General features: G+C 38.9%; 1 protein-coding gene across 1 annotated transcript; it reads left to right on the forward strand.

Moving 5' to 3' along the window:
• The first annotated feature begins 1,842 nt into the window (after window positions 1-1,842).
• Window positions 1,843-14,009, forward strand: PSMA6 (proteasome 20S subunit alpha 6). Its single transcript, XM_026711126.2, has 7 exons — window positions 1,843-2,326; window positions 3,845-3,939; window positions 4,438-4,519; window positions 5,638-5,793; window positions 8,675-8,853; window positions 12,945-13,039; window positions 13,809-14,009. The coding sequence occupies exons 1-7, from the start codon at window positions 2,251-2,253 to the stop codon at window positions 13,864-13,866; spliced, it is 741 nt and encodes a 246-aa protein (XP_026566911.1). The 5' UTR covers window positions 1,843-2,250; the 3' UTR covers window positions 13,867-14,009.
• The last annotated feature ends 10,077 nt before the right edge of the window (window positions 14,010-24,086 follow it).

Here is a 24,086-nt window from a genome sequence, read left to right on the forward strand (position 1 = left end):
AATACTGATTTCAACAGTTACAGTTCTAAATAAAATTGTAGCTTGTTTTATTTTTAAGCAATTATATTTTTCCACAAATAACAGCAAAAATGTGTTCAATTTTTTTTTTAGACTATGATATAATAGTAAAAAAAATGTAAAATTGAGAAAAAATGGTGGCTGATTTTTGTTTATTTTAAATTTGTTTATCACCCAAATCATACAAATTTTGACAAGTGACAACTTTGGAAACAATTGATACGGGTAGATCTCAAACTTACAACGGTTCATTTGGGATTCAAAAATCCCAGCAATCGGTTTGCTGCCCAGTTGCTGGGGGGGCGTGGCTATGGTGGGTATGGCCTACCGGAGCTTCCTGTTTCCAGCTTCCGGGGGGGGCCTCCAGAGCCTGGGGAAGGCCATTTTCACCCTGACAAGGATCCAGAGGCCTCCCCTGGGCCTCTGGGAGGGTGAAAACGGTCTCCTCCAGGCTCTGGAGGCCCTCTGGAAGCCAGAAACAGGCCCATTTTGCGACTCCCAGTACTTCCGGGAGAGCTGTTTTTCACCCTTCCAAGGGTCTGGAGGCCTCTTCCAAGCCTCTGGGAGGGTGAAAACCGCCTCCCCCGGGCTCTGGAGGCCCTCTGGAAGCTGGAAAAGGGCCCATTTCTGGAAGGCCTGTTTTCCCCCCCCTCCCAGAGCCTCCATGTGGACCCTGCACTTATCTGCATTGCGTGGAGATTCCTGGGAGGGGAGGCGCAGGATGGGCAGGGTAGCCGGTCAGTTGAAATATCGGTTTGGTGAACCAGATGTAAGTTTAACATCTGGTTCGCTTGAACTAGTCCAAACCAGTAGAATCCCACCCCTGCTTACAACCATTTTTCATACTTATGACCGCATACCGCAATCCCATTGTTACATGATCAAAATTCAAACGCGTGGCAACTGACTCACATTTATGACCTCTGCAGTGTCATGGGATCACCTTTTGCAACCTTCTGACCAGCAAAGACAATGGGGAAATCATCTTCACTTAATTGCAATACTAATTTAACAACTACAGTGTTTCACTTAACTCTGGCAAGAAAAGTCATAAAATGGGGGAAAATTCACTTAACAAATGTCTCACTTAGCAACAAAAAGTTTGGGCTCAATTGTCATAACCCAAGGACTACCTGTACAGACAAATGGATCAACTCATTTGCTGCAATTTGTGGAAGATTACACCTTTTACTCAATATGTTCGTTGGAAAAGGTGGTACCAGATGCCCGGATTTCTTTCGCTTTCACAGATCAACACAGTTCTCCTTCATTGGCAGCAGTTTGTGATTGTCTTCTGATTTCTTTTACTTAGTCTATACAGGTAAGTTCTGGCAATTCCTCCTGTGCTAGGGGTCCCCAAACTTGGCAACTTTAAAACTTGTGGACTTCAACTCCCAGAATTCCTAAGTCAGCATAGCTGGTCCACAAGTCTTAAAGTTGCCAAGTTTGGAGATCTCTGATACAGGCCATTGCATTCTAGACCTGTTGAGTTTTCAGGTGGTTTTCAAGGACTCCTTGTTTAGAGTACACTCGATCATAGCTACAAAACCTTAAGTTCTATTGAGCATAGCTGGCTCCACAAGTTTTAAAGTTGCCAAGTTTGGAGACTTCTGTCCTACGCCATCCAGTTACATCGTGCCCGGCTTCATTTTGAAATTCATTTTGAGAATAGCTTGTAGAAGCCTTGAAAGAAAGATGGTGGGCAACAACCCCAGTAACGAAGCACGGTCTCTTGGTGCTGGGTTTCCAAAAGCGTCATCCCGAAAACACCAATTCACCAATACAAAACGGAGCTATCGAAATTTCTCGCGAGAACCACCACCCTTTCCAACCCCGCCCGCGCCCCGCCCCGCCTGTCAAAAAGGGCTTTTACGCTCTTGCACCGAACTCTTAAAAAGCGCATGTGCGGCAGCCAAGCGGCATTTGATTTCACGTTTGGGGACGGCGTGATTATTGTTACTTCCGCGTCTGCGCCTTGAGTAACCGTGACTAAGGAACAAACAAACGAATTTAGGAAACCAAAGTAGTAGTGCCTCCGCTTCTGGGGTGGGGGGGGAGGCTCCTCTTTGCGCCTGCGCATGGCCATGTAGCCCCGGAAGTACTCTGATTCACTCGCTCTCACCCTACACCTCCCCCCCGGCCCAGCCGCTGGAAGTAGGAACCTTTTCGCATGCTGTGTCTGCGGGCGGTTTCCCCCACTGTTGCCGCTTGGTTTGCTTTTTCTGCGCGACCATGTCTCGAGGCTCCAGCGCCGGCTTTGACCGGCATATTACAATCTTTTCCCCCGAAGGGCGCCTATATCAAGTAGGTAAGTGAGTGGCAAAAACCGCCTCGTCACGATGTGCAGGGACGCCGCTTTTCTTTCCCCTGCATGTTAATGACGCCTCCGGCTTCTTTCTTTGCCAGAAGTGGGGCGCCGGTAGAGAAACGGGCGCATTGAGCGTCCCAAGGAGGCGTCTGTTGAAATCGCGGTCGCTTGCACGCCGTTCACCTGCTTACACATGTGTATCTAAGGCGCTCTTGGGATTTTCTTCGACGTAAATGATTAGGCGGGCTTGAAAAGATGAGCCGTGGTCGGCAGCGAAAAGCTTTGTCATTGCGCGAAAGTGAAAGCGAAACAAAACGACCCGGGAAAGCGAGGACGCGCCCCCGACGGCTAGTTGATGGGGAAGGGGGGAAAAAAAATCTGAGCCTTGAAAGGTATTACTTTCCCCGCCTTGCGAAAGTTTACCGCTTTGTGGCTTTTTCTTCTCAATGCTGACTTTGTGGCATAACTCGGTATTGTCGGGATCAAAGCTCAAAGAGCTGCCTTTTCAGGTGCCTTTTCCTCCAGTTTGCATAATTCCCAGCCCTCTGCAACTTTTGCTGCACGTTCTGGGAAGTGGGGGGCATTCAAAGGCCACCCAGTTGAAGGCTGATTAGCCTGCTAATCCTCGGGCATTTAATTGACGTGAGTCGTTTTGTGACCTTGAACTATGGGGAGAAGGCAGTGTGTAGAGAGGGCAAAAATTCAGAATATATTGGCATGAGGAGGTGTATGCTTTTGTGACGTGTTATGTCGCTTATGATTTATTGATTCCACGTGTTAGATTTTACCAAATTAGTATGTGGGCCTGGTTACATTTCTACCGTATTTTGCATGCTGTAGTTCTTACATTATGCTCGAGTCTTACTTCTGTATGAGACTCAGTTTGGTACCTGATAGTTCAGACAAAATGTAAATACAGAATATAAAGATTCTAAATAGCAACAGCTCTTAGACTTATATACCACTTCACAGTGCTTTACAGCCCTCTCTAAACGGCTTTCAGAATCAACATATTGCCCCCAACAATCTGGGTCCTCATTTTACCGACCTTGGAAGGTTGAATCAACCTCGAGCCAGTTGTGATCGAACTCCTGGCAATGAGCTGAATTAGCCTGCAATATTGCATTCTAACCACTGCGCCACCACAGCTCACTTATAGCTATTTGGATATTTCAAATACAAAAATTACAGTAGCATCACTTTTAAGTAGTACAACACTTAGTCTAAGCCAGGAGTCCCAACTCACAGGCCACGCAAGCAAGCAGGAACCAGGCTGCACAAGTGAGTGAAACCCCATCCATGCATAGGTGAGATCCAGGCAGGTTTAAAATCACGCCCTTCCCAGTCTGTGAAAAAAATGCCCTCCATAGAACCAATCCCTGGTGCCCAAAAGGTTGAGGGATGCTAGTCTAAAACATGGTTGTGGATGTGAACTATCTGCTTTTAATGAAGGTTTGTATCTGATGCTGTCATTGTTACAAGTACTGTTAGTAAAATCTGTGTTCAATATATCATTAGAATATGCATTCAAGGCCATAAACCAGGGTGGACTTACATCAGTAGCTGTTCGTGGAAAGGACTGTGCAGTTGTTGTCACACAGAAAAAAGTACCTGTAAGTATTTATTAGCAAAACCTATAACATGACTGTATGGATAAACCTTGACCGCATGTATGGCTGACTTGTATTTTTGTTGTTTCTTGGTTTTTAATTCTTCTGTGCTTTGATCTTACTAATGAAGAGCATTGGAATTTTGCAGAGTGATGGAAGATCCAGGCTTTGACGTTAGGGAAGAATATTTTACTTGGGAGAGTCGTAGATTTTCCATAATGCTTAGTTCAAAAAATAACATTGAAAATTGTTGTGATAAAATGAAATTATGATTATAGTCACTGCAGTCAATAATATTCTTAAGAATTTTTTTAAGTAAATGCGTGTGTTCTCAAACTTCAAATGTCCTATATATGACACGAATTATATATTTTTCCCTATTGAAGTAAAAAAGAAACTTTATTCCATGGTAACGATGTATATTTCACTATCTATGAGGGAGATGGGAGTTTAAAAAATTTGATAAAATTTGTGAAAATTGTGTTTTGTTTTATTCTTTAGGACAAGCTACTGGATTCGAACACAGTGACTCACTTATTCAGAATAACTGAAAATATTGGATGTGTAATGACCGGAATGACAGGTACAAACATAAGACAAATCAAATAGTAAATAGGTTGTACAGAAGTGAAGTATCTCACTTTATTTTTGTTTTAAATAATACTTTAATATTACATAATCAACAATATCGTCTGAAGGCATTTTTAGAAATGGCATTAGATGATGGTACTAATTTTTAATCTCATCCATACTTATTAAAGTGCCTGGGAAGGGAAAAGGGTAGAATAATAATATTTTAGATTTGGAGGGATATGTCTTCAGCTACAGGTAAATCTCATCCTATGGGCATTTCTTCAGCAACCATTTGCAATTGTGATGATGCTGAACAAATAGTTATTATGACCGGTCCTCAAGAGTTCCAGCCATCCTGGCAACCCCATGATCACATGATCATAATCTGAGCATTTGGTAATCACTTCATATGCACCCCACATATGTTATCCATTTGGAATCTTCCCTGACAGCTTCCCCAGAAAATCAAAGGGGAAGCCAGCAGGGAAGGTTACCTTGCACCTTCCCCAGCCCCTCTGTGCTCATGCCACAGCCACTCATGTACCCTTCTTGGCCTTCTGGTGCTTCACTAACACACCCACATATATGTGGTGCACCCTTCACAGTCCATCATTGCACCCTCCCTTACTTTTTCTACCTGTGTACTTTCTTGCACCCTCCTTGACCCACACTGGTTCTTTTACACTCCCTCTGGACCCATACCGCACTCCTTGCACACCTTCTCTAACCTGCATTGTATCTCTTCACATCCTTGCTCACTTTCTCTGACCTCCCTGTGTTGAAAAGTGAATCTGGCTTCCCCATTGACTTTGCTCTCCAAAGATCGCAAAAGCTGACCCTGCAACTGTTGTAAATACATCCCAATTGCCAAGGTTCTGAATTTTGATCATGTGATTGTGGCAATGCTGTAGTTGCCATAAGTGTGAAAACAGTCAGTCACTTTTTTCAATGCCATTGTAGCTTTGAATGGTCATTAAACAAATGGTTGTAAGTTGAGCGCCACCTGTATATTCTTAGGAATATAAGAGTTTTAAAAAGCCTTTTATTTGGATTTAAGTACTTTCCCCTTGCATTTATACTGTTACAAGGCATATGAGAATGACTTTGGACCTTTTATTTCTACAACAGCGGACAGTAGATCCCAGGTGCAGCGAGCCCGCTATGAGGCTGCTAACTGGAAGTACAAATATGGCTATGAGATTCCAGTGGATATGCTATGTAAAAGAATTGCAGATATTTCTCAGGTCTATACACAGAATGCTGAAATGAGACCTCTTGGTTGCTGTAAGTATAAATAAAACTGAAAGTAATAAATAGTTGGAAGCTGATGTGTAATGAAGCTAGGAAATCTTATCAACAACTGATCTCCACAAAATATTTTGACATATATAAAATTTATTTTTTAATATTAGGATAAATGCTAGTATTCTATTGAACACACAGGGAGCAATCTGCTGCTTTCCCTCTTTTCCCCCCATTTACTCTTTCTATGTAGCTTAGTATGGTCTATGCCAGTGGTGGCTAATCTTTTTGGGCTCCTGTGCCAAAAATTATACGCGCACTTGCATGCTCGCGCTCGCATGCCAGCACCCAGAAGGCAATAAACACCCCCTCCCCCACATCACCTACACATGCAGGTGCAATCACCACCACCACCACCCCCCTTACCTGGACTGCACCTCACAGCTGATTTTCGGCCAGTTTAAGGCCTTTTTCGGCCTCCCGAAGGCTTCTGCGGGCTTCTACAAGCTTTGTAGGTCAAAATCTAGCCCCGTTTAATCACTTCCTATTGTTTTTCTGACAATACCAGAAGTGATGAAACGGGACTAGATTTCAGCCTACAAAGCTTGTAGAAGCCTGCTGAAGCCTTCCTCGAGTCTTTGGGAGGCCAGAAAAGGCCTCAAACCAGCCAAGAATCAGCTGTGAGGTGCGCACATGCGCAATGAAGTAAGTTTGCCTGTAGCTCGCGTGCCAGCACAAATGGCTCTGCGTGCCACCTGTGGCACACCTGCCATATGTTCGACATCACGGGCTATGCTTTGAGATTATAGAAGTTATTGTCAAAAACATCTAGAAGACATCAGATTGTGTACTTCTAACTTATCCCACACAATTCAGCAGCAATATTCATTGGAAATTGCACAATCTTACTTATTTTCTTTCTCTTAGTTTATTTCATAACAGCAGCAATGTATGTCATCAGTTCAAGTTTCTAGAGAAGCTTACTTGACAAATATTAATGCTGCTTTCAAATGAATATGCTTCCTTCTGGTTTACTTCATCCTGACCATCTGAAAGTAAAGAATGAATTCTCATACAAAATTCCATTTTAAAATGTTTCCATTAATGGATCTGGATGCATCTTTCAAGTTTAATTTTTGTTATACCACTCTTTTTGGGTTAGATCCCTGGTTATATTACCCAAATTAAAAAATATATACATCAAATGAGATAAATGTTTACTGTTCCTTTGAATAACATGCGTGGCTTTTTAATGTATTTTGCCCTAAAACGGTGACCTATATACATTTTAATGCAATGAGTTTCTTTAGTTGAATATTAGTTTTATTTGGATGACAACATTGGAAATGGTATCTGTTCACTGTTAATCTAAAAGATAGTAAAATGATTTTATCGTATGAGCTGATGAAACATGTTTAAAAATGCATCATCTTATGTCAAGAATGCTGAGTTTACTAATAGACTCAGATGTGTCAGCAGTAGGACTTATCGACTATCATTTTCTTAGTTTTGCCTGGATGCAGTACTTCCTAAGATTCTTGATTGTGCAACATTTAGTCAGACACTTGGTTATTTAAAATAGTTAGGTATAAATATTTAAAATACAGCATGTTTTATGGGATACATAGCTTTCTAGTGATATATAGCTTTCTAGTTGTTAAGTGATACATTGAAAAGCATGAAATTAAGTCTTAGGTAAGTCTTCACGAATTGATTTTAAGCTCTGTTGTGTTGTTCCACTTTGAACGGAGAATTGAAAAAAAGAGAATTGGACTGGGAATTAGAATTCTGTCAACTGAATTATAAGAAATTGTAGAAGTCAAGCAATCTTCAAATTTATAGAAATTCCATTAATACCAGGAATTTGCTTTAAAATAGGACTAAGTATAATATGTTAACCAATGTGTTATTTTGAACTATTTTTATTTATTTATATCCCACATTTATTTATTATTTTTATAAATCAGGGCAGCAAATAAATCTTATTATCCTTCTTCCTCCTATTTTCCCCACAACAACAACAACCCTGTGAGAGAGATACTGGCCAGACTCACCCTGCTGGCTTTCAGGGCCAAGGTAACACTAGAGCTCAGGATCTCCCAGTTCCTAGCCTGATGCCTTGACCACTAGACCAAATTGACTTTCCCATTAGACTAAACTGGCTTTAGGTCTTTCTGGCAAACTTTTGCATACCTTTTTCCAAATCCAAAAAAACTGATTTTACAAATGAAGATGTTTCAAAATAGAATATATTTTAGATATCATTTTAATATGGGGAAAAGATCTGTTCCTGTTCAGGATGTTGAAGTCTGACAGAAAGAAAACAATTTAAATAATGCCTTTATATGAATTTTTAGTATTAACCAGATTGAAATATTGTTCTTGTCACTGGACCATAAAGCTACTGAGAGCTGAAGATGAAAACATTGCCAATAGAATTATTAGGAAAATGAAACAATGCTGGTCTGTTTTTCTCTAAGGAAGGAAAGGAGGGGAGTATGTATTGTTGGGCAGGAAAAGGTTGAGCTTGGCATTTGCAAACAAAGTTCTTGATTATTAAGAGTATTTTTGGTTGCTAGGCTTCTAATCTTCCTTCCAATTCTCAAACTAGGAATGGCAATAATCGCTGTACAACTGCTCCAATAATTCTAACCTGCCTGCACTTTCAAATTTGGGAAGAAGTGAGCTACACCAGAGTTGCCATACTCCAACAAAGGCTGGAGTCTATTCATGCATGCTTTGTATAAAGGGTATATAAAAAATCTTGATTAGAACTAACTTCTTTGAAAAAAATAAGAAAGCTTTTTTCATACTTAATGATTTGTTAGCTGCTGTTAACTGTTCAGAATCACAATGTTGATATGGCATGCCATATGTATTTAAATAAATACAATAATTATCCAGTATTATTATTTCCTTAAAGGCATGATTATGATTGGCATTGATGAAGAAAACAATCCTCAAGTATACAAGTGTGATCCAGCCGGATATTACTGTGGGTTTAAGGCCACAGCTGCAGGGGTCAAACAAACAGAATCAACTAGCTTTCTTGAAAAGAAAGTGAAGAAAAAATTGGACTGGACATTTGAACAGACAGTGGAGGTAAGTCCCTAGAATAGGATGCTTAGGCTTAATCGGTTGCAATCTCGTGGAAGGTTTGTGATGAATACCCTGTTTGCTTCAGTGTGGTCACGATCACTATATAAGATGTTGTCTTCTAACTGGTATGATTAGAGTAAAATTTGCTTATGTGATTTATTCTCATCAGTATTTTCTATTCTAAAAACCCTGAAGTGCATCCCAAATGGCATTTCATCTTTCTACAGTATGTTGGTAGAATTACACATCATCAAACCCAGTTGAATACACAGGAAGATGAATAACCCTTATCATTTCTTGCGATAAATAGTTGTCTTTCTTGGCAGAGCTTTCCTTTAAAACAGTTATAGTAATGTCAGTTATGAATTAATTAATAGAATAGTTTTAGTCCTCACCTAATGAGCATTCATTCAGCGACCATTTTAAGTTACAGTGGCACCAAATAAATTAAGTTATGGCTGTTGCAGTGCCCCCATTGTCGCATGATCAAAATTCAGGTGCTTGGCAGCCTGTCCACAATTATTAGCATAGTGTGTGCTTCAGTTCCCCCCACCCACGTACCTGTCCCCCAATTCTGCCCTTTTAGCTTCCTTTGTACAACCTCCCCAAAGCTCATGAGGCTGCACAGAGGCCTCATGAAGGATCAGCAGCTGCCTTGGCTAGGTGCACCTCAGCAGTAAGAGGAAGAAAGGTGCTGGTCAGGGAGGGTGCAAGAGGTGTGTAAGAGACACCATTTTGGACAGGGAAAGTGCATAAGAGTTGCCGTGTGGATCAGCATGGAAGGGTGCAGGATGGGTCAAGGACCATGCAGTAGGAAAATTATTATAAATAAATAACAGGCGGTTAAGTGTGATATATAAATAAACATCTGTTACGATGTTAGAAATCCATTTGATTGACTGTGTGAATATATGTACAGATAAAATTATATTGCTGGCTGATCATCTGAATGATTTGTATAGAGTGTAGGGTTGTACTAGACAACCATTGCCTGGTTAGTTTCAGAGATTTTCCATACTTAAACAGAGAAAGAATGACCAAGGGCAGGCTCAAAAGCAGTGGGAGAGGAGCATTTCCGATATCCTACCAGCTTCCTCATTGAGTTTTCTTGTGGAATCTGGTAGGGAGCATTGGATTTATTTATTTAGTGTATGACATATCATACATGGACTAGCGTATATATTAACATTTCACTTAGATTAGTAAAACACAATAAAATATAAATAATTAAAAAGATCTATGTTCAAATACCAATGACTAGATCATCTAACCATTCAAGCGCAGGATTGTTACATTAAAATCAGATACTAGACCGGTATATACCCACCACTTAAAGCTGGTCCTGATGTGATCTACAGTTAGATGTGGGATCCACAGTCACATTGAGGGGAGGATACTATGTCTCACTTATACAGAGAATCCCAGCAGATGCCATTTGAGGTGCAAATCCTATTAAAGCAGAGGTCTCCAAACTTGGCAACTTTAAGACTTGTGGACTTCAACTCCCAGAATTCTCCAGCCAGCATAGAATTCTGGGAGTTAAAGTCCACAAGTCTTAAAGTTGCCAAGTTTGGAGACCCCTGTATTAAAGGATTGTCCATTGCTGACATGGTAGTTCAAAGCCTGGCACTTTTTTTGGTGGGGTCATTGATATGTCTTCTTATGTCTGGGCGTTCAGCCACCCATTTGGCTTTCCTTTGGGAGTCAGTGTTTCTTGGGCAGATGTGCAAGTGCCAGTGTGGGTTTCCTGGATTTGAATCTTCTGGCTAATAAATGAGGAAGTTCGCATTTACTGGTAGAAGTGAGGTGTTCATAATTTTTCTGTATTCACTTAGTCTAGTGCATCTTGCCTTTGTAAAACTGGCAGTGTTATGTGGCTCAGAACAGGAAGCCAGCAAGTTGGAATGATTTTAATACATCCACTTATAAATTCTCACGGTGTCATTGAGTCTGGTGCCTAACTTACTAGTATGGCAGCTGTTAAGCCATATGAGGGCACAGTATTCAGCTGTAGAGTAGACTAACCCCAGTGCTTATGACCTCGAGGTGGCAGCTGAAGCACCCCATTTACTTCCACATAATTTCTGGAGCATGTTGTTCCTAGTATTGTAGTATCTAGGTCAGAAGTGTTAAACTTAAGGCTTGTGGGCCGAATCCAGCTCGCAGGGTGCTTAAATGTGGCCTGTGGGGCCAGTCTGGAAATAGCAAAGGACCGCCCTGTGGTGCCTCTGGCAGCCAAGAGGCACCACAGGCGGTCCTTTGTCCCCCCAGACCCCATTTTGGCTGGCAGGATGCTGCAGGAGGCATCCATCCAATCTCCTCTCCTCCTCCTCCTCCCCCGCTGGCCTATGGAGGAGAATAATACCCGTGAAGATACTGGAAAAGATAATAAAAAAACAGATCTGCCAACATCTAGAAACAAGTAAATAATAACTAGCAGTCAGCACGGGTTTGTTAAAAACAGATCATGCCAAACCAATCTTATTTTATTCTTCAACATAGTGACTAAATTAGTAGACCAGCTAAATACTGTGGACATAATGTACTTAGATTTCAGCAAGGCATTCAACAAAGTAGACCACAACCTACTTCTTAGTAAGCTAGAAAAAAGAGGAATAGATTGCACCACCACTAGATGGATTCTCAACTGGCTGACAAACCGTCCTTAATGGGTCTAAGTCTACATGGAGGGAAGTAAGCAGTGGGGTGCCACAAGGTTCCGTGTTAGGCCCAGTAGTCTTCAGTACCTTCATTAATGACTTAGATGAGGGAATAGAAGGGGAACTTGCAGATGATACTAAGCTGGCAGGAATAGCTAACATCCAAGAAGGTAGGCTCAAGATCCAGATGGATCTTGACAGATTAGAACAGGGCCAACCTTTTGGATGTCAGGGACCACCAAACTCATAATTTTAAATCCCAGGGACCACTAATACGAATTTTGACTGACGGTGGCTTGCTGACATTGGTGAGAGAGAGAGAGATCTGATCTAACCTCTCTCCCTCTCCCTCTCTCTCTCATATACACACAGAGGCAGGGGTGGGATTCAACCGGTTCTTGGGCGTGGCCTAATTTGTGGGTGTTGCTTGTTGGTCATGTGACTGGCTGGGCATGACTTGTATGAAAATATTATAAATATTTATATAAATATTGAATTTTTTATTTTTAAAAAGAGCAACTTTTACCCAAAATCAGGCAAAGCAGGCAGGCAGATTGAGTTGCTCACAGAATCATAGATTCACTTAGAAATCTGTGTTTCTGCCATCAGCTACTTTAGTCTGGACTGCTTCAGTCCTAAGAAACGTTAGGCTTAAAAGCAGAGCTGAAGATCTAAAGATTAGCTAGAAAGCAGGAAATCCAACAATTTCCTGCTTTCTAGCTAATCTAAATCTCCCAGCACAGCAGAACAGCTGATAGTGGGGTGGGGGGAGGAAAAATAGCAATTTAGCAAGCAAGTTTGCTAGGTAAAGAGTAAGTGGGCGAGGAGGGTTCCCATGGGCCATGTGGGAAGTGCAGCCTTGTGTTCCTACGCAGGCTGGATTAATTGCTTTGGGGGGTGCTGTGGGGGTGACATTTCTCTGCAGACCACCAGTGGGCCACGGACCACCGTTTGGCAACCACTGGACTAGAACACTGGGCTGTATCTAACAAAATGAAATTCAATGTAGAGAAAAGTAAAGCCCTACACTTAGGCAAGAAAAACCAAAAGTACACATATAGACTGGGTGAAACCAGGCTCAATAGCAGTAACTGTGAGAGGGATCTTGGAGTCTTAGTGGACAACCAGCTAAATATGAGCCAGCAGTGTGCAGCCACTGCCAAAAAAGCTAATGCAGTCCTAAATTGCATTAACAGAGGGATACAATCAAGATCAAATGAGATACTAATACCACTCTATAAAGCCTTAGTAAGAAAGGAAAACTCAGTTGTTTTCCTTTTCAAAGCTGCTAGAATTTTGCATTTCAAATATCTATAAATGGGCTCTGTCTATGAAGCTACAAAGATTAACAAATATCTAAAATAAAAACCAGATTTTACATCAACCAGTACTAAAAATATTTCTGATCAAATTTGTTTTATGTTTTACTTGTAGACTGCAGTTACCTGTCTTTCTACTGTTTTGTCCATTGACTTCAAACCATCTGAAATAGAAGTAGGGGTTGTTACAGTTGATAATCCAAAATTCAGGTAATGTGAAATTGATTTTTTCTTCTTGTTGGATAGGTTGATTATGGCTATCTTAATTTTTGTTTTAAAAAATACATAGGTGTGCTCTCTCTTACCTATATGCTGGCACTAGTATATGGTCAGTTTATTATGTAACACTTGGTATCTAAATACATGCACTTAAATATGTCTGATATTAGCATATGCCACTACAACTGCCAAGGAAAAATTAATTATAAACCTTTGGAACCCGAAGGAATTACACAGCATCAATTAATGTCCCAGCATTGCATTGGCAAGGAAGATAGGATTTCTTTCTTAACATAATGCTGGAGATACTAGGCACAGGTTAGCATAGATCAATTTTAGTAGTGTACACAGTACATATTTTACACTTTGCTTGTAGACTAGCATAGACTGAACCCAATATTCCAGCATGTGGAACTCAAAAATCACTCACATAAATGCGTTTATAATGTTTCCTTTGTAAAATTCATTTGCATTCATTTGGTTTAATTGTGCTGAAAATCCTTGAAGTTATTTGCTCATCCCACCATATTGGGTAGGACAGACATGCTTCACATCCCTTCCCATAAATGTTGCCCCTTACAAGTCCTAAGAAGTTATAATTCTCTGGTTTTTATTGATTATATATTGTGCTTTATTCAGAGATTGTCCAGAGTTTAGTTTTAAAATGGGTAGTTAAACCTTTACAAATGTTTTTTTTTTAAATAATGTGATTATTTGAGGTAAAAAATAAAAATTTCCATTGTTTTTCCCTTCTTTCTAGGATTCTTTCAGAAGCAGAAATTGATACACACCTTGTCGCTCTAGCAGAGAGAGATTAACTTTGTTTAGAATTGCTCATTTTGTGATTACAAGGCAGAATGTCTGGTGAATACAAATGGGTGGTTCTGAATTATGGGATGAAAACAATGCTCTGTATTTGATGTACTTCTTTACTTTGAATAAATAAAGTGAGGGTTTGGAATGGTTTGTTCTCTTATTATTTGATATTAAAGTTATATGTCAGTGATGCTGTGACTCAATCTATAACTTTTATTCTTTATATATGAAAATAAATTCCTTTGAGAATGGAGTATCACCCGTTTTAAAGTCTTCCAAAAATTCAGTATCCACAGCATACTAATAAAGGATCCCTTACTGCTTTTGGAAACACAGCAAAAAATTCTATGTTGATCTTCTGTATATGTGAACAGATAGACCCACTGATCTTATTTTCTGGATAATTATAATTTTCTGGATAGTAGAGCACTAGCTTCATTTACTGTATTTTTTAGTGATGAATACAATATAATTGAAATTTCAGAGATGAATACAATATAACTGAAATCCAATTGAACTGACAAAAGATGTAATATTTGCCAAACTATGTTCATGTATATGTTTTTGAGAAGGAAATTGGGGTATACAAAATGTTACATTTGAAACACACATTTTGTACCCTCCTAGATGTACTTTCCTTAGGCTCCACGAGTTTCTGAATGGTTAGAGTGTGTTAAAAGAACCATAGGAATGATTTCAAAATCCAACTTGAATGTATAATTTATTAGGTTAATTTGTCTTTCACCAATCTCAGATGTGGTACATGTCTGCTTCAGTGATGCTCTAGCCAGTCTGCCAGTCTTTGCAATAACTTTAGTTATAACCTATGAAAGATCTCTTCATCAGTTAAAATACCAGAAAAGCAGGTTCAGAGAGGGAAGGAGAAACTAAGCTGTTTTCCATTAAGATTTCACCAGATGTTGGGATGACTTCAAGTTGCAATTAAAATTGCTTATATTACAACTGCTGCTTGATCAGCTTTTTAAAAAAACATTCTCAATTGGCAAGACTTTTAAAACAACATGCAAAAATACAATAAAAACTCCATGAAATGTTAAAAGTAGCTATTGTTTTAACCTGGTTCAAATCTTAAGCAAAACTCGTTAAGTTTTTTATTTTATGTGGTGGTGAGTTTTCATTTCTGCTGAAACTAACTTGGATAATACCTGACTCTTGCATTTCAAGAATCCAGCATACCTTTGCAGTTTTTATATAGCAACAAATGCACACTTTTCAAGTTTTAAATCACCATCCTAATCTTGCAGCATAAAAGACTCAAATGAATTCTTCAGATGATTTTACAAAGCTTTACTAAATTTCTAAACCTTATTAAACATGAAATAATAAGCTCCAAAAATGATTGGTTAAGACCTTCAACAGCAGGAAAAAAGAGATTATGGCTCCCTCTGTATGCCCTCAAGCATAGTTTAGAGCAGGAGTCCCCAACCCCTGGGCTGTAGCCCACTAGCAGGTCACAGTCTGTTAGAAATCAGGCTGTGCAAATGATGGGCAAACATGTGAAGCCCCACTCGTGAGAGGTGGGCGCTTGTGCTCATGCACAAATGGAACTTTGCACGCAAACACTGAGTGGAGGTTCACATGGGAGCAGAAGTGCACAAATGGAGGGTGCATATGCGAGTGGAGGGTGCATGTGTGAGGAGGGTGCGTACACCAATTTTGTGTGTGCATGTGCATCTGCCCCACACCCTTGCACCAGGCCGTGCCACCAAGATGGAAAGGTTGAGGAATGCTTGAGAGCACTTGCAAAATCTTCCACAGCGGATTTGAATGTGAAAAAGGTACAAATTTGCTTCAAGTGGGAAGTAAAGCATGTTATTGTTAGAGAAACATTTTATTTTTATGTTGCAGCTTTCTGAAGCAATATATAACTTGCTGTAGTATATATATATATACATTGGCCCAAACAAAGACATTATTTTTTATATGCCTTTTCAAATGAAGTTTTAAAATCGGGCATAAATTTATAGGATATAGTTGCTTTTGAATGTTTAAAACTATGATGTAATAACCACACTTGGCTGACAGGAAGCTGAACAAATACCACAACTTGTCAACTAAAAGCCTGTCTCTGAGAAACCTGATTACAAGGTATATGGATGTGCTCAGACAAATATTTTTAGTGAATGCTCCATAGCTCCAGGATAACTTTAGAATTGTCTTGGGGGGGTATTTCTACATTTATATGGAAAAATCTGGTAATTGGGCAATTGATCAGCTTCACTTCAGCAAAGGCAATGTGGAAAAAAATAAGCATATGAAAACTTAAACAGCAATAGCTCTTAAAAAGAGGGTGCCTTTCACCAAGTGCACAAATTTTGTCTCCTGCAATAATATAGTTGCGTGCCAAGTTCAAGAAAATTTAGAGCTTGTCCACTTGACTGTTACACTGATACAGTGGGTCTGCTAATTCCAGTATTTCTACCAGCATAACCAAACACAAGAGTGTTCCTTCCTAAACAGTTTAACCTTTTTCAGCCAGAAGGTATAAGTGGGTTGTGGTGCTTAGATAAAACTTGTAGGGAGTTTTGAAGTCCAATGCCTCTCTGAAAAAAATGGCACTTTTATTATTTTGAAAATAGATATGGTTCATAACATACTGTGAAATGCTAATGCCCTATCTCTTCCTTTTTCCTGTTCTTAATCTGCAATGTTCGTATGACAGCTCAAAATCATTGTACGTATATTCTTATTTTTTTTAAAGGATGGGAAACTCCTAATAGAACAGCCTGGAATAGACCAGGAATGTAATAGCAATATTAAAGGCTGGAAAAAAAAATAGGTCTACATTTCTCAGCTTTGGCTTGGTTAATTATTCAGATTTACAAACAACAATTAAATGTTATTACTGTGGCTCAACCAGTTTATCTGCTATGTAGTTTGATGACTGTAGGGATAAAAACTGTTCACCTTAAGCTGACTGATCAGCTCAGTTGCCTTTAAATCTGTACTAAGCAATGTTCTTTTTCGAAGTTATGGGAAAATAAATGCCTACCGATGGCACAGCAGTATTTTGAGAAGAAGGTTGAGGAGGCTGGCTGAGGAAATAATTTTCTTAGAACCAAGCTATGGCACAGGCTGTTGGATCCTTTTCTGTATTTTGGTTCTCTTGTTAAACAGCAGTATCTATGATTAAGACTAATTAATGCATTAGTGGTAATTTTAGGAGTATCATTTAACAAGCATTTCCTGTATTTCAAACTGTGCTCAAAATCATAATCGTGCGTTTAGAATATACTATTGGAGTCAAATTCAAACAAAGTACACAGGCCAGTTTTAAAGAAATTGTTGAACAGGATTTGAAATTTCACATGTCTGTTCAGGTTTTTAACTAAAAATTTTTTGGAAAAAGGAAAGTTTCAATATTTGTATCCATATTTAGTTTTCCAAGTGCATTGTAGGGTTGTTACAGCTGATGGATTAAAGATGCTTGTGATCGTGTACTGTTACTCAATTACTTTATAGTTTCCTTGTATATGTTGTAATCTTTGCAGATCCTCTGCAATCCTACTTCTAGATGTTTCAGTAAACAGCAGAAAATACTATTCCTGACACTGTCTTTCCTTGATCAGAACAAATCACAAGGCGCTAAGTTTTCATTTATGGCATATAGAAATCTTAGTTTGAAAACCTTCTTGACCACATTACAAACAACACCATTCAGCAATATTTTGGTGTGGCACCAAATATAGAGTAAATGAGAGAAGGTCGACTTTGCTGGCATGGACATGTCCAGAGAGTAGCACCTTCCACTGTTGCCAAGACAATCTACCAACTAGAAGTCAATGGCCAGTGACCTCACGGGCATCCAAAACAGAGATGGTAAGACATCATCAATAAAGATATTCAAGCCAAAGGCCTGTGCCCTGGAGACGCAGCTGACAGTGCAAAATGCCGTTCAATCACTCAAAAAGCGGACCCTGCACCTGCGGGAAAAAGCTCGTTAGAAGAAGATATAGAAAACTTAGTGAAGATCCAGATTATTATGGAGTGGTAGCATTAATTCTGCAATGTAAGTAAAGAAAAATCAAAATGTAAAGGTGTTGCTACATCCTACTCATTAATTAATGTTCTTTATATGTGCTCTTTAAAAGGGTGCTTAACTGAAGTCTAATAACTTAATATTTGATAGGTCCAAAGTTCATCTTTAAATGTAGTCAAATTCTATTCATGTTATAATAAATTGCTGCATTGCTTATTTGGCATAGACAATAGGTTTCATTTGTAATCAGGTTTCATTTGGGATAGATTTGGCTTGTGTATTGTGCTCAGCCATGTTTTATTTAACCATGGTTTACTAAATTCATAACTAGCTGGATGTGCACAAAAAGCTAAGCAAAGGGTATGTTTTAGAAGCTACAGTGACAAATTGGAAAATATGCAGAGTTGAAATCATACAAACCCCATTATTGCTTATACTGCTGTGTGAACCAAGTTTAAATGTAATGCTTCCTGGAGCGATTTTGGTCAGGTCAGTTGGGCCAATGGACAATATGCAAAGTTTTTTTGTAAGTTATTACACCATCCTTCATTTTACAGGCTCACAGAGAACTAAGAGGATATGCTTGCTGTTTTGGACTGACAGTCAAATCCAGAATTGCAAGAAAAAGGAAATAAGCTGTCTCTTAGTTCTTCCTCTCTCTTTTACCATAGTTTATTGAATAATCTCTCCCTCTAAAGTACCCAAAATGGCTCTGCTGAATCAGGCCAAGGGCCATCTTACTCAAGCATTGGTTTCAAACAGATTCTCTTTTGAGTTATTTCCAAGCAGGAGTTGGAGATAGGGAGGATAGGGAGGACCACTGGTTTGAAAAAGGAGTTAGAGAGGCTATCTGTGTTAAAATTGACAAGCTGTCAATTTTAGGGGGTAGGGTAGGGACCTTTCTACTGCTGTTCTGTTGCAACTGGTGTTTGGAGATATGCTGTTCCAAAATCTGCATGTAATTGTGACTTTTCAAGACTAATACTTCTTGATAGTCCTGTTCTCCATAATTTATCCAAACAGTTTGAAAACTGAGTTAGCAAGTATTATCATGTCTTGTAGTAATGAATTCATTCCACAAGTTAATTGTGCACAGTTGAAGAAATACTTTTGCTTGTTTTAAATCTTTTTCTAATCAACTTTCTTGGAAGACCTCTGGTCCTAGTGTTTTGTGTGTGAGAGAGAAACTTTTCTTTGATCATTTTTGTGCCATGCATCATTTTGATTGGTTCTTTAGCCCATTTTTCCACTTTATTAGATTTTTTTTAAATTGCAAGAACTATGCATAGCATCCCAAACATGAATGTGCCATAGATTTCTACTACAAAGTTGGCTGTTTTATTTTCAATCATTTTTTAAAAATCATTCTTAGCGTGAAATTTGTCTTTTTTACAATTTCTGGACACTGAGTGGATGGCATGATTGCACTATCTGCTGTGATTCCAAACATTTTGGTAAGTTAAAGATCACTATTAGTCAAGATTTATGAACCAGTTAATAAGAACTGGTTCCAACACTGATGCATGAGGGATTCCATCTTCCATCATGATTTAATGCAACCTCCTTCAAACTGATATTTTCCACATGTGATGGAACTATAAACTCAGGGTTAAGCAGGTTAAGAGGACTGAGCCAGAGGGAGGATCAATCATGTCATCAGCTTCAAGTCCCTTCACTCCCGCAAGAGATCTAAGTTCAGCCTACCTTGAATTCCATTGCACTCTTATTTACCACCAATTTTTTTTTGACTGTTACTAATTCAGATTCTTTTAGAGAGGATAAGCTTGCACTAAACCTTTATATTCATTTAAACTGCCTGGACTTCTGTTTTTCCTGTGCTTGACAAGGACATTGTATAGTTGATTTTCTGTTCCTTGATAAGAAAAGCAAGAAAAAGATTGAATAGGGAGCAAATCCAGAGAAGAGGGGATAAGTATCGGGTGTTAGAAAATGCATGTAGATTCCCATACTCCTTTCTGAGGTAAAACAGGAAAAATGCATATAATCTCAACTTTTTCATCTCACTTGTCTTGTAATGATGCTAGAAGCTGATAACCCTATATGATATATGTATGTATGATATATGTGCCACTGAAAAATGCAGTTCTGGATGAAATGCTTAAAAAGATTATCTTTGTAGTTTAAAAGACTATATATGGACACATGTATAAAGCCTTGCAAAAAGAAATCCGCTCTTTCCATCTGCACAAATTTGGGAGATGAGCTATTTGGTTCTGACTGAAAGTGTTGATTTGCTTCATTTCTGTCAAATCTGACTGTATCCATTAGCTTCTCATTTTGAGATGTAGCCTCCTGGATCAGAAAACAAGTGAACAGTTTCTGACATCAGAGTGAGCTCTTGTTACTATTGCAACTCAGCTCTTTAGTACTAGACTCACAAGACCATTCTCTTGCTTTTACTGATTTATTTAGCAAATTTATATAGCTGTCCATCTCAGCATCACAGACCCTTGTTATAAGAAACTGAATTGTAGCATCACAAATCAGACAGGTTAATTCCTGTTTGTGGAACTTAAATATATTATTCAAGATTTGCATGTCCATGTAGCTCAAGTCTATTTACATATAGGAGTTTCAAATTGTGTTGCTTGTTGATATTAATGAGGGGCATTCGGAGTCTTTAGTTTAAAACTGCTTGTTGCTTATTAAGTAAGACACCACCGGCAGCACATGTGGCTTGTTATGTCCCTGGAACTTACCAAAGTTCCCAACCAGGTCCGTTCTTACTGTAGGGGCGTTGACTGCTCCTCATTGGCTGACTCACCTGAGCAGCCGGCTATAAAAGCCAGCTGCAGGGTCAGGTCAGCCGCTGTTCATTGGAAGCCTGCTCCCAGCAGCGCTGACATGTTCAGTCCTTTATTCACTGAATAAAGTCTTGTTGCTTTAATGCCCTGGTCTAGCCTCTCATTATGTGATCTACAACATGGCTCATTCGCTAATTCAACATTGCCTAATTATCAGCTTCTTCTTGTTGACAGCCCCTCACAAAAATGTCTAATTTGTCCCCCTTGGTGAAAGAATTTTGCCCCCAAACCCAAGCAGGAACAACTGCAGGGCCAAAGAGGAAATATAATGAACTTTTGCCTGCAGAAAAATTTATTTGCTATAATGTAAAAAATGTACTGCCTTTCCTCAAGAATCACAACTGAAAAGGAGGAAGGAAGCAATCTTCTGGGTTTCCCCGGTTTCAGCAAAGGCCTAGTTCTCACCAAGAGCAGACAAGGTGGTGGTGGGGGGAGAGTATTGATAGAGAAGGGTAAACTCCTGGGTGATGGATGGACTGTGGTGGGCTGTTTCCTGCAAAGAAAAAATAGAAGGAGGTTTCCTTGATAATATGATGCCGTCAGAGGCAATACCCTTTTAAATGCCAGAGAGAGAGAGAGAGAGAGAGAGAGAGATGGGAACAGCCTATGTATGGCATAATGTCCTCCAATCTAAAAAAGGACACAAGTGGTGTTCAAGGATTCTCTATATGCGACTGGGCAATGTTTCCTTGGCCTGTGCTTTGAAGAGCAAATCTTTGGGTATAAACACAACATGAGAGTAACAATACTGGTAGGAATCCATCAACTTAAGTAACCAACTAGTCGATTCAGATACTAGATCCAAATTCTATCATCTCTACAGTTAAAAGGAGTAAACGATAAGTAAAGCAAAATCTTTTATACTCAAATACCAGGAAATCCACTGCTTGTAAGCCAGCTGCCAAGCAAAGATAAAAAGATTCCCCATATCCTGTTAGCTTACCATCCATTTAGCCTATTATATTTTTAGTCCATCTTTCAAACAAAATATTAATTTCAAAGCCAGGAAAAATAAGCTATGTCTGGAGGGCAGATAGGGAAGTACACAGACAATGCTTATTTTTCCTAGCTTTGAGATAAGGGAGGATGTAGTCTTAAGCATCTGCATGATTTTCATACAGATGATGCATTTTTCAATAAGCAAATGATTTCAAGTATGTTATTATGAGCCATGGCTGTTCTCTAAGTACCTTTTCTAGAGCTTTTTCCACTCAGTCTTTTTTCCTCTGCTTTGTCATTTCCCAAGAACGTTACCTGAGAGGGGAGTGAATTACATGGTAACAAGGTCTCCCTAAGGCAATGCAAAGTTCTACTTCATACATACTGTTCCCTGTATGATTTCTCCATAGTTTATGAACACACTGCTGAACTTTAGTAATATAGTAATAAGAAATCCTCATCTTTTCTTATGAAGTTTGGCCAATCAATGCAATGAATCATCATGACTATTTTCCTCAAACGTCAATAAAAGCTTGTACTTTCTACAAATACACAGGGAGATTTCTTCACAAGAGATTCTAAGAGTATATGTAAATGAAGAATAAAGCATTGGACATGGACATCTAACATCAAAAAATGTCATCAAAAAAGCACAACAAAGAATGTTCTTTCTGCACCAACTCAGAAAGCTCAAACTGCCCAAGGAGCTGCTGATACAGTTCTACAGAGGAATTATTGAGTCATCTGCACCTCTATAACTTGAGTCGTCTGCACCTCTATAACTGTCTGGTTTGGCTCTGCAACCCAACAGGACAGACACAGACTTCAATGGATAATTAAGACTGCAGAAAAAACAATTGCTACCAATCTGGCTTCCGTTGACGAACTGTATACTGTACGAGCCAGAAAAAGGGTATCATACTGTGAAAATATCTACCAACCCATTGCATCCTGACATAAACAGTTTCAACTTCCACCTTCAAAATGATGCTATAGGGCACTGCACATCAGAACAGGGACAGTTTTTTTCCCCAATGCCATCAGTCTGCTAAACAACTAATTCCCACAACACTGTCAAACTATCTTAAAAGGGAGTATTACCATCATTATTCTCATCTTCCCTATTACCTATGTCCTTATCTTCTTATGACTATAACTTTGTTGCTTATCACTTTTGTTGTATGTACATTGAGAGCTTACACACGAGAAACAAATTTCTTGTGTGTCTAATCACACTTGTCCAATAAAGAATTCTATTCTATTCCATAAAGTATGTATTTTAAAGTGCATCAACATTTATTTTGAAAGCAAAATCACAGATTTGAAATACTGTAGGTAAAATTAGAAAATAGGTTGAACTTTTAAATATATTGATGGTGTATTTTTTCTAAAATGGTTCTATGGAGCAAACATATTCTCTGATGATTCTTTAAGAGTTTTGAGAGGAATTCTGAAATCTATTGCTAAACTATGTTGCCAGTTCCAATAGTTAACAAAAGGTTCTGCATCTCAGTTGGTCAAAAGCTTGCCTATTACTTTTAGGGTTGTTAAGATGAATATATGGCCCATTAACTTACTTCTTTCACATATAATAATGTTATTCAACACATGAAAGCCTTGTTCTGCTTCTGCACCATTAACAATTGTTACAGTTAAGCAGCTTTAGCATCTGTGAATTTAGCATCTTAGGATTGATATTAATAGCCGATACAAGGCTGTTCATCTTTAAAGCATTTTCCAGTCCATATCAGGGTAGAATGACTACAGTCTACAGACAGCAAATGTTTCTCTTTGTACGTATGCCAAATAATCATTTCAACTTTCAAATCTTCAGTGATTTTATGAAACTGATTTATTTTTATTAAATTGACAATAAATGGAATATGTTTTCTCCAAAAACATTTTAAGTTCAGAAATGGGCTGAATCTGTCCAGGAGCTATAGAGAAAAAAAATATATCCAGGAAAAATTCTAGTAAGTAAAATAGTTTAGAAGATATGTGATCAATGGCTTCTTTTTTAAGCCCGCCTTGCTACACTTCTGCCATATGGACCCAGACTGCAGCTGTTATTAAGGAGATGAAAAAGATTGCTATTTTTTGTTGTTGATCCTGCTAGAATATTTACCTTTTTATATGTACTGTTGATACCGTTATATACATACATACATACATACATACATACATACATACATACACACACACACACACACACATATATATATATATTCTTAAGTTTTCGCGGGTACTTACATGTATGGTATTCAGCTTTGTTCGGGTATTTTCCCACGTCATTATAGTTGTGCTTTTAAAGTTGTAGCAACATTTTGGCAGAATCTCATCTGCCATCATCAGGCTTCTGTATTGTGTGAGTCAGACTTTTACAGTGGTTTCAGTTTTAAATTTGGAGCTAGCCTACCGCTGTGCCAGAATGGTTTTTTCTTCATCCTGATTGGTTGGG

This window comes from Pseudonaja textilis, chromosome 1 (genome assembly GCF_049901715.1).
Source record: "Pseudonaja textilis isolate UNSWEBS1 chromosome 1, rPseTex1.2, whole genome shotgun sequence".
NCBI lineage: Eukaryota > Metazoa > Chordata > Lepidosauria > Squamata > Elapidae > Pseudonaja > Pseudonaja textilis.